The sequence below is a fragment of the Anguilla rostrata genome, chromosome 8 (genome assembly GCF_018555375.3).
Source record: "Anguilla rostrata isolate EN2019 chromosome 8, ASM1855537v3, whole genome shotgun sequence".
NCBI classification, from domain to species: Eukaryota; Metazoa; Chordata; class Actinopteri; order Anguilliformes; family Anguillidae; genus Anguilla; species Anguilla rostrata.
In genome coordinates this window covers 15801819-15813999 of record NC_057940.1, presented here as the reverse complement: position 1 = coordinate 15813999, position 12181 = coordinate 15801819, and the positions used below count along the sequence as shown (strand labels likewise).

Sequence of the window (12181 nt, the reverse complement as noted above, 5' to 3'; positions counted from 1 at the left end):
GTCAATCATAAGTCTTCCATGTTAATAACCATACAGAACTGACCCATCATGTCAGACCTCCAGCTCTCATATTTAGAAATAACATGCTTTATCTGAAAGGAATTGTTTTGTTTTGTTTTCAGAATTATTAGAAAAAATATAAAAATGTGCATGCACATCCTTGCTAAATTGTGCCATCAATATAACTGAGATGTTGCTATAGAAGACAAACAGAAAATAAAAAGCAATGAAATTTCACCAGATCCCCTTATTCGTCTTACATTGTATTTAGGATTATGCGATAAGGTGTCCTGATAGATGAAGCCTTGCCCCCACACCTTCGTGAACAGCTAGATTAGAATATTAGGGGATGCATTCCAAATGTCAAGGTGATTAATATGAGATGGCACATTACTTCCAGATTAGCTTTGCAACTTCCCAAAATAGAAACATACAAATGGATAAACAGTGTGTGACTGGAAGAGCAGCAAGATTCCTGCCCTCTGAAAGAGGCGGGACTGCAGATTATATATATATATATATATGCTCATTAGCATTCAAAACATTTACTTGGAAGGCAATTTTGTGAGAAATAGCCATTAATGACAGTCTGACCAGATTAGTGATGAAGCCCTTGCAGGACACCACGGACAATCAAAGAAGATGGCTAACCTATATTATTTTAATTCCAGGCTTGTGCCATTTCTTCCACATCCACATGTGTTTTCATGGAGAGTGCTGCAGCATAATGATATGGGAACTTGCAACTCCTTGCAACTGCAAAGTTGTAGGTTGGATTGCCAGGTGGGGTGCTGCCGTTGTACCCTTAAGCAAGGCAGCTAACCTGACTGGATTTAGTAAATATCCAGCTGTGGATCCAAGTGGATCACATGTCGAGAATGTAAGCTGTGCATGTGACTCTGGATAAGAGCATCTTTTCAATGTAGAAACAATTCAACACTGGCTTGAAGCAACACTGGTTGCTATGTTGTGCATTCAAGCATATCTGTTCCTGGTGGCTTGTTCACAGGAAGGGATTTCAGAAAATTTTCCACCTCAGTAATTCCAATTTGGTGAAATTCAAATTCACAATTTTACCCCTCATTATTTTATCCATTAACATTAACATAATATTAACATATTAATATATGTGCAGCTTCGTCCTCCATCTTGCACAGGCACCTGCCCCTCCCTGCCCCTCCTCCCCCAGGCCTTACCTGAATGCTCTTCTCGCAGTTGGTCTGGTGATGCAGAAACAGCTCGCTCTCCAGCAGGAAGCGCTTGCCGCACTTGTCGCAGATCTGCATGCGGTTGTGCGTGACGTTCATGTGCTTCTCCAGGTACCAGCGGTTGTTGAAGATGCGTGGGCACTTCATGCAGGGGAAGGTCTGTTTTTCCTCCAGCTTCACCTTCTGCCCCACGCTGTCCTGCCTCTTCCTCTTGTGGCGTCCCCGGCCCTTGTTGACCCTCCTGACCATGCTCAGGGCCTGGTGCACGGAGACCGTCGCCATGGTGCCCCCGGAGGCCCTAGTCTGCCGCCGAGTCCGCTCCAGCTTCTTCAGCTCGGGAATGTTGTGGATCTCCTCGTGTGGCACCTCCTCTTCGTCCTCCTCGCTGCTGTCGCCCAACTCTTCCTCCTCGCTTAGGTCCTCCTCCTCCCTGATGTCTGCATCTTCATCATCCTCCTCGTTTTCCTCCTCCTCTTCATCTTCCTCCTCCTCCTCACCTCTGCCTTCCTCCTCGTCCCCTGCGTCCTGGCCCTCGCCGCACCTGCTGCCCAGTAAGCCTGTGGCCTCGGTGGAGGAGGGCTTTCCCTCACTGCCCTTCGACACGTTGAGCGTCTGGTTGTTGAGGTTCACCTCCACGATTATCTGCTCCTGGTTGAAGGAGGCTCGGCCGTCCGAGTTCTCGGACTCCCCAGCTTTGCCATCCATCTTGCACAGGCTCCCGGCCCCGCCCTGCCCCCCCTCCTCCTTAAAGTACTGCTTTATCTGAACGCTGGGATGGGACTTCCCCGTCCCGTCCTCCACCCGCACAGAGTACGGGCTGCTGCCCTCGCGAGCGTAGATCTTAGCGTGGGCTGGGTCCGCCTCCTGCTTCACCTCCCGGTAAAACTGGGCGGAGACAGCGCCACCCCGCCCGTCCTGCGCGGAGGCGGCGTCCACGGCGATGCCCAGAGACCGGTTCCTGATGAGCTCCTGGCAGGAGGCGACTATGTCGCTCATCTGGAGCACGGCGGCGGTGTTGAGCACGTCCTGCACGTTGCGGGCGTTGACCAGCAGCTTGGAGGTGTAGATGAAGTTGAGGATCTGCTGCAGGCCCTGTGAGGTGAGGGACTCCAGCGACAGCTCCACGCGCTGGAGCTGCTTGTTCTGGGTGAAGAGCGAGTGGAAGAACTGGCTGTAGGCCGCTAGCACCCCCTTGTGGGCCTGGAAGGTGTTCTTCTGGCGCACTAACACGATGTCCACGTCGCAAAGCGCAGGCTGAAACAGACGCTGCTCGTTCAGTCTGTCCATCAAACACGTGAAGTGGAGAGAAACATCCTCCACCAGCGAGAACTCTGTGGAAGGGTAGTCAGCCGTCTTCTCCACTATCAGCTGCATAAGACAGAGGGGGAATCGGTCACGTGAAATCCTGTTAACAATTAATTAAAACACCTTAACATTCAACTGAGAGACAAAATATTAATTAATTTATATTTCATGAGCCTGAAGGCCCTTAATACATTCCTACGACAATGGTGTTAGTGCGTCAGTCACTGTGTATGACATATCTATGAAAACCGAACCTAAAAAACTTGATTAAGCCTAAGGGTCTTAATATGAAAGCATGGTACACAGCTGCACATGCAGGAATTTCTTATGAAATTTCAAAATAGGGGGACCAATTCACTAGGCCCGTATGAAGTTTTAAAATGGATGCTTTTATCTAACTCAAAGTCTAAATTAATTGGCAAAAAAATTCATGAAGAGGATGTTTTCATTTAATAGATTTTTCTCAGTAATTTTAATGATACTGTAATTGAAAATTCTTTGGCACCCAGGGTGCCAGTTATTCATGAAAGGAATCTTTGTGCTTCTTCTTTTATGGGATGAACAGAGAAACCTCTAGTCAGTCTGATGGAACCATTATTTTCCAATCCATGCGGATTGCAATGCATGACTTGACAGAAAAATAGAGTATTACCTATGACCAGGGGTGGACAGTAAACAGAGCCCACGGCAAAATAGCATGCATTGGAGAGCACACATAATATAAATCTTGAAAAGAGTTGTTTTGTTTTCTTGCAAGGGACGTGTACTGGAGAATCATGGGAATAGGGCTGACATATTGCATTCTGGGATTTAATCAACATCTGTCCCTGATTTTGAATCACAATTAAAAGCAAATGTTCACTCTTTTCACAACAAACAGTTCTGCGTGTTCAGCTGTTGCCAAATTTAATCTGGCAAACTGTGTGAATGACGAAAAAACGGAGGCTTGCATCAAATGTTAAAGAAAAATATTGATCCAGGGCACTGACATGTATATATCCATAACATTGCAGCCATCCTGGACAGCAAAAAATCCAGTATTCTAAATGTTACAATCCTTTGTCCTTAACTCTGAGTTATGGATGTAGAAGGGTACTACACTGTTCACAATACTTCCACGTAACAAGATTCAACATGATGTTATTGACTGGTATTTTATGCAGTTCATAGCTGTCAATGAATAAATAAACTCCTGAATGTCCATTGCATTTATTTGTACTGTGATGCATCACACGGTTCCCAAAACCATTAACTAGAGAGAGAGAGACAATGATCTGCAAAGCATTTAGGAATGCTTCTCATGTTTTAGCACATACGCAGTACCAGCAGCAATGCTTCTTGCTGGGACAAGTTCAGTGTTTCAGAAGCAGTCTTATCAGCATTAAAACTCGACAGGATTATTTCAAAAGGGAAAATGTCATGTGAGGCCTATTCCGTTGGGAAATCAAGCCCTCTTGCCACATTAAGAGGATTAAACCATGAAAAAAGAAAACTGTTGTGTTTTGGAACTGATTAAGTGATGCTTGGGAAGGTTAGACACACCTGATTCTAAGCAAATAATCAAGAAGGCTGAAGTGCACATAGCCCGTTTCAGCATGGCAAACTGCATCCTGCCCCCACTACATCTCCTCGTCTGAGGCTCCTAATTCCCTCAGGAACTGACATCTTTTTGGGACAAGATTTACCAGTGTATGTGCAAATTTATCTGCAAATAGGTCCCCCCCCCCCCACCCCTCCAGAGTGTACTCCAGCCAAGCAGATTTTAAGGCATCCTTTAGTGAACGCCTTTAGTTATCTTGAAGTGAGGAACGTCTCAAAAATCCACAAATGAACGAAAGTGATTCCACACATGCCATTATCCAATGAATGGCCAAAATGTGTTATTACATTTATCTGTTCGGGAGAGATTTGTGAACCAATCATTTAGTTTGTAAAATAGAAAATGAGATATAATAAAATATTTGTGAATCTTATTTCACTCGTGTAAGGTTCAAATTATTTATTTAATGGTATTTGAGACAATAACACCACCATAACTATTGGTCATTTTTAGTGAACACTCTGCTTTCAGTTTTAAAGCACAAATAAACCCCTGCCACACATACCCATTAATGCAGCACACTAAATGTTTCTGAAACATTTGGCACTGGGGAGCAATTTGCAGTGTGTTTTTAAAAGTGTTCCTCAATTCCCTTTAATTAATGCCTCTGAAAGTTCTGCCCCAGAATATCAATGCCTTAGCGTTTTGTCTATTGAATAACACCACGTCTCTTTCAAATTAATACAGTGGATAAGGATTTTGGTGGACACATTTAAAATGTGATCATTTTACATGAGTGCCAAGCCCAATGTGGGGCTGAGCATGGCCAAATCCCACCTGCAGTCAAATTCATGTTACAAACTTAAAGGGGGCTCAGGCGATCTCCCCACCACGCCCGACCCAGAAAGAGAAGGGTACAAGAAACAAGGCTGCAGCTGGCCGGTACACAAGCCGAGGATTTATCTTTCCACCTAACAACGTGTTTTATAATACATTAACAAAATATTAGGCATAATCACCAAGCAACCTGACCTGATGTCACCAACCACTGATGGTTATCTTGACCATTCACAGTAACAGAATTTAAATGTTATACTTCCCATATAAACTCCCTTTACCTTATGCTGCTCTTAAGAGGATTAGCATTCTGAGCAGTACACAGACAGACACACATGTACATGCACATACACATACGTACGCATGCACGCACACACACACTCTCTTTCTGGCTTAAATCATTGTATGTCTTTTCACTGCCCATGAAAATGTAAACAAAGCAAAAATAATGTCATAAGAGTGAATCAGAGTTTCATTCGAGTCTCCCCACCTGCATGTAAATGTCAGAATTAAGGCTCGTTCAGAGCAGTGTGCTCAATCAGGACTCCCCCTGCGTGTATTATTTATTCCAGAAGGACAGATAATAAAACACTGGCACAGGCCTAATGAAAGATGCCATTTCAAAAAATGCTCAATCAAAAAGCAATTCTCCCCAGAGAGGCAAACTCCGCAATCTTCCCATTCCCGTGAAGCGGTCTGGAGGGCTGAAAGGCCTCCGTTTTAGAGTCGCTTCAGCCGTTTTTGGCAAGCCTTCCCTGTCGTGATGCGCACCGATAGTGTTGCCATGACGAATAGCGAAATATGAACTGATAACACGTTTACTTCTCCCCATCACCGCATATGCTTTACTGTTTCCATAAAGTCCATAAAAGTTCCATAAAAGTTCCATAAAACTTACGGTACACATAAAGATTCTATTCACCTTATGGTTCAGACTATAGTGGACATAAACAGGTCATATAATGAAATAAAATTATATAGCACAAAGTGGTAAAAAACACTTTCAATGTGAATCAAAGTGAATTTACCAGGAACTGATTATTTCATGAAATATTCCCCTGTTGTCACAATGAGCATTTGTTGTGCTAGAATGTGGCTGTGAAGAGATCTGCATCACAGCGCATAAAATACATAAGAACAGAAGAGCACTGTATGTCCAAGGTCTAAATCAAAATACAAGGCTTATTTTCAGTATTTGCCAATTCCATGGAAACAGCTGATGGATATACATCACCACACCTAGATGCCGTTGATCTGCGAATCTGCATTACACGAACATTGTAGGGAGACTGGGTCATGATTTGAGGGGAACCAAAGCCATGAAATCAATAAGAGACAAATGAGTTCTTACTCAGGGCATGAATTTATCACATGACGACTGCGCAAGGAGGATTGACGTTTTGACTCGTAAGCACGGCTGAATCGATGATGTTGTAGACAGACTTCTCTGCATACAGACTGCAGCACGGCATTGTTTTGATCCTTAGCCTGCATCACACAAATGTAAAGATCACCCTGGCTGAGTACCCGTTTTTGGGGAATTTGAACGTGTTTACCATAATGTGAAAAGTACCTACAGGTTCAAGTAAGTCATTACTTAATAGGCAAGAACTGCAGTTGCACAGGAAACATGAAACGTTTATTAATTTAACTATTTTGGTAAAAACTAAGGATTGTACAACTACTACAATCATATAGTTATTGCTGGAGGAATCTGACACTGAGGGAAATGTTTTCGTTTTTTTTAAAACCCTCAAACACTCAACACGCAAACAGCATTTGCTCACTGCCAGTACTGTCCAATCATGCTATGAGTCTGAATACATTCCGAACTAATAAAAAACAATGAAGCATACATTCATTAGCTTTGGCAGTTAGCAAGAGCTGGAGCAATGTTGTGCACGGGAACATCAGCATGCATTTATATCTCCACAAATTACTTTATAACTCCATAAACAGCCCATAGTTTCCAAACTATGTATTTGAAACGGTGGGAGCCATGTTTCTGAGGTTTCTGAATTTATTTCAGTTCCTGATTGGACCTCGTCAAAAAAATGTTCCTGGCTCCTGTTCCCTTCTTACATCAGGCCACAGCCTTGAGGACAGCTGAACAGAAAAAGTCAAATAAAAAATGCCAGCAAAGTTGAAAGTAACCACCGTTAAAGCCAACCATCTGCGACGTCCCTGACTGAGATATCCGGAACTGCTCACAAAGTGCACCTCAGGCCAGAGGGAGCGTTTATATTCCTTCTTCCAAACCAGAGGCCTGCTTATTATACTGGCTGCAGGAGGAAGGAGTCACACACTTTGCATCCTTTTGATGAGACTGCTTCAATCTGTTCACCTCAAAGGACCTGATCTGGTCTCTCAGTACATGACCCCCGTCAGCATTCATCAAATCTCCTCTGTGAGTGGCTGAGGTGTTCGCGCATTCCAAACCACAAGTTTCCCTTCCACATAATGACAAAAGGCAGCAGCAGAAGGTTTAAATTCATTTAAATCATGCACCATTCAAAATTGGGAGATGCAATGCGAGTACAGTGCACTAAAAAAGCTTAGGAATTACCTGAAAAAGCACACAAAAAAAACCGAATGTAGACCAACTGCACTGCAACTAAATGGGGCCTTGGTAAGAATGTATCAGGAGAGATTCTTTGCAGTTTTGTTCAATCCCCCCAATTCAAGGTACAGTTAGTGTAGTCTTTGTTCATATACTAACATAAAGATCTGTATACTGTCAGCCAAGTTTGAGATAGGATTACCCTAGCAAGGATGGGTAAACTCTAAACAGAAGGAACTAGTATACAGTATACATCTGTAAATATGCTTTTGGACATGATATTCTCTCAGGATGCCCAACAAAACATTACACCAGGGTGTTTATTCTCAAACAACAACTGACCTCTCTTTCCTTGAAAACATAAAATCAAACTAGATATAAATGAAAAACACAACTGCTGAATGATTACTCTATGTGTTCCAGACATCTTCTCAAGTGCGCATCAAACTCCTGCCAAAGACTTCAGTTCCCATGGAAAGTTGCTCACTCTTGCTTTGGACTGACCAACGGTCAGCTGTCAAACCTGTTCCAGCCATGGCCATGAAAGATTTAAAAATTGAATTTCAAAAAGGCCATACATTATAGGGTAGTCTTCTGAACAGTTTTGATTAAACACGCCAGTCACAACTTTCAAGTCTTATCGATCGCTCAATTTGAAAATGCTGCACTTGTCCACAGTATTGGAGGCATCAGACAGTAGGGTTGTGGTTCTCTATTAAACACTCAAGTGAAGGAATCCAAGATTCCCCACAGTGCCCTGTGCCAATAAAAAAGGTATCTACACAGATCTGATGAGTTTGCCTGCCAAGAGACGTCCATCAGAGGAAATCAATAGATGTGGGATTGCTCCAATTCCCCCTACTTCAGACTCCGCCTACGCCATCACCCTGACATCTCTCAAACGGGTCACTTCATATATCTTAAAAACATCAGGAGAGACTTAAAGAGGGAGTGCTCCCGCTATCGTGTCTCCAGAGGCTGTGCGGAAAAATCAATCAAGGGGGAAAGAGCGGACTTTGCCGCATAACAAACAGGTACGCGCCGGCTAAGTAAAGCCAGGCTCGAGGCAAGAAGTGTCAGAGCTGATTTTCCAAACTGCACTACATGAGAATTAGGGGGATTGGGTCATGATTTGAGGAGAACCAAAGCCATGAAATCAATAAGAGACAAATGACTTCTTGGTCATAGCCTGCAGAGAGAATACATTTATTGTAGGCTTTTACAAGGAGGACTGATGATCTGATTCTTAAGCAGGGCAGAACTGGTTTGAACAGTGATGGTGTAGACTTTTTCGCATGGAGAAACACAAAACATTTTTGGAGGGATCTGTCATCAGGATTTTTTCAAAGGAAATGGAAAACCATTTCACATCGAAAACCTGGAAGTTATTTGCACTTCATTTTAATGACAGCACTGCTGCCAGTCTATACATGAACATACGTGATTGGAGTACATATCTGGGTCACTAAAAATCACATTGACACACCCATTATCTAGTTGACTCTAAGCCTTGTTTTCAAGTGAACAAAAATTTATTTTTTTTCCCTGTGCATCATTCACTGTTCCCTTTATTGTATGGGAAAACTACAATATAAATGGGCAGCACACCCCTGGACACCTCACTTATGCAATTTGTATGGCAGGTCTGTGGCATCCAAGCAAATTAGGCTATATGTCAAATGAATCCAAAGATGACCATGAATCCAAAGATAATGAGTGGAGCTTTATTCCACTGAAAAAATATATTACATGGTATGGCAAACAAATACTTCCAATCTCACAGAGCTCCTCTGGGAGAATATATAGTGAAAAAGAATCTGAAACAAGAAGAACACAGCAAGCTAATATTCGAGTGACTGAACAGCTAACAGCAATCTGTTTTCAAAACCACAGGGGAGGAGGTATTTCCAGTTTATAATTCCTAATACTAACTGCAAGCACAGGTAATGAATTCCAAAATCAGAGCCAGCATCAAGATATAAAGGAAAAAATAAGGCAGATTTCCAGAAGTATCTGGATTGCATATTGGAAACAATGTTGTGTAGTGGTAATGTGTAGTGCTATAGCTGTGGTCAGAAGGTTCTGGATTTGAACCTGTAATAGGACAAAGCTGGTATGCAACTTCAGGTGAACTACCCAGCTGTGTAAATGGAAAGCACGAAAAGGGGTAGGCTATTTACTTTGCCTTACTGTGGGAGTTTGCTACACATAACAGTATAATATCTTAATCCCCGCATTCAAATGAGGACTAAGGAAACATGTACTGTACAATGAAATGAATGAATCAAAAAATATTCCGGCGTGCCCTACTTTGAACTGGTGAAAAGAGCACCAGTGTTTAATTACTGCTGGACCCTCTGCTATTCAGACCAACTGAAAAGAACTTTACTAGCACAAGATTACAGAACAGAATTAAGACATTACAGTTTAATGTTCCCAACCAATGCAGACTTGAGTGATCATAAATGAAGGCCGTCATAAGTGGAAAGGGTTCTATTTAATGTACCAGGCAACATATTGTTTTCTGTCTAATCTGAGCTACAAAAAACCCCACAAATTAATTTATCAATTCCTTGAAAACGAGCAAGAACACTCGGTACACCCTAATTCAAAAATGCTTTCCACAGGCCAGGCACAAAAATATTTCAAGAGAATGTACAGCTTCATGATATCATTTCCCAGAACATGTAGCCCAGGGAAGCCAAGCGAAAAAGCACAAATCCAATAAGAGAGGAGTACCTTTCCTTGGGGAGATTAATGGTATCTGGGCATTACGTTGGGCTCAAGACAGAAAGCACATAGAGGGAATCTGATAAACCCACAACTACTCAAACACTTCCACACGCTATTCGGCCAAGGACAGCAGATTTGATTTGGTGAAACGACATACGTTAAATAAATTAAGTTTAACCATCGTCCGCAAGGAACAAATAAGACTGAGTTTGCATCTCTTATTTTATCTGTCTTAACATCTTGCTATTCCTCCTTGTTTTGAGGTGGGGGAGTTGAGAGAATGAAGGGGGGAGGGGGCTTCAGCTGGACGGGTGATTATAAAGACACATCGGACCCTCCAGAGAGGGGGGGGATGTGGTGCAAGGTGCACACTTGTAAATTTGGGGTGCGTCAGCGTGACCCTCAGAAGCATGACTCATACAGCTGGGCACCCCCAGCTTGAGTGACTCCCACCAGACCTGGAATGTGGACCTCATTCCCTGGACCAGCGTCAGAGGACAATGCTTCAGCTGTGCAGCTGACCGCGTAGCTCTCATCGGAGCAAAAATGTGGAAAGCCCAGGTCGTTAGAATACCGCGTGACTCGCCTCCCACACATCTAAGTATTTCTCCATCACACATCAGGAAATTTACTGGTTTCAAAGGCCTGCATGAATTATCACACCCCGCCAATCACTTTTCCAAAGGCTGCGCGTCTTTTAAGTGGATCCACGTGCAGTTTGTACAGTATTCTGTTCATGTATTAGCCAGAAAATTTGCTCCTTCGGTCCTTAAATGGTAGGGACAGGAGACAGAATTTGTACAGGTTTGAACACATATAACATGTTATACAGTATATGCTAATATTAAACTAAAAGTGCTTAATATTAAGCTAAAAATTATCACATATTCACAAGCAAAATGACCAAGATAAGACAGCAGTTACATCTCAAACCCTTTCCTTCTCCACTTTGATCTCCATAGCCTTCATTTCCTGATTCTCTCACCGTGCGTGACCTGCAGTGATCTCGATGAGAAACGACAATAGAAAAAATACACAAGGGGGAGGAGGGGGGGGCTAGGGGCTAGTGAATCTGAGGTGGGAGTGCACGGTGGGCCTGTGGCTGTATGTTTTCCAAGCACCGAACCCAAAGGCCGCAGTGCACGTCTTTCCTGCTGCTAGAAATTCCAAATGAATTCCAAAGCATCAGATTAACCACCCTCCGAGTTGTGGACCTTCCTTCCAGAAATCTACTTTATCAAAACACCATGTTGCCCAAAAAAACAAGATGTACAAGATGTGGATGTAATGCCCCAGAGACCTTCATTAGATTTCACTTGTTCAAACTTGCTAAGATCGCTACATTTCGTTATTAACATTGAACAGCACTGGAAAATAATATCGGAATCTCTGGAATTGAATTTGACACAGTTCTTTCATCTGCACACAATAACACTCTCCAGAAATGTGCAGCATTACGACTGTCAGAACAAACAAACCGCATTTGCATCAGATTTATCATTTGCCACATTCCCCATAGAAAATGTAACAGACCTTTTTTTCCATAACTCAGGTAGAGGCCATGATGCAAATATACCTGATGTGTTTTGTGAAGTCAAACAAACACAGGGAGTGCAATCAAGGATTCCAAACCCATAGCGCTTTGATTCAACCTCTGCAGCTAGAATATTAATAGCTAAATATTCTAACAGCCCATTCTCTATTGTTGCTTTTTGATGCTAAGATGCATGCACTCGTCATATGCACTCATCTTACTCTTTACTGTCTGCAGCCGGGTTCTACCCATGCGTTAAAATAGTGTGCTGAAGTATACCATTTTATACTTCAAATACTTGAAGAATAATTAAGGTTCATATAATTATTATATTATATTACATTATTCTGAGTATACTATTTTTTCACATGGGTATATCGAATGTGTTGTGCATGTCACTGTAATGAATAGCACTCTGCTTTTTTAGTGATAATTTCATTTTAGATGCTGATATCACGATCAGT

At 42.6% G+C, this 12181-nt stretch overlaps 1 protein-coding gene across 1 annotated transcript in view; it reads right to left on the bottom strand.

The window, feature by feature from the left end:
• The window catches only part of LOC135260939 (zinc finger and BTB domain-containing protein 47-like), a 39444-nt gene that overhangs the window by 14630 nt on the left and 12633 nt on the right, over window positions 1-12181 (bottom strand). Inside the window, exon 2 of the mRNA XM_064346694.1 lies at window positions 1197-2576. Within this exon, the coding sequence (XP_064202764.1) occupies window positions 1197-2576 (1380 nt within the window). The remainder of the gene's footprint in view (window positions 1-1196; window positions 2577-12181) is intronic.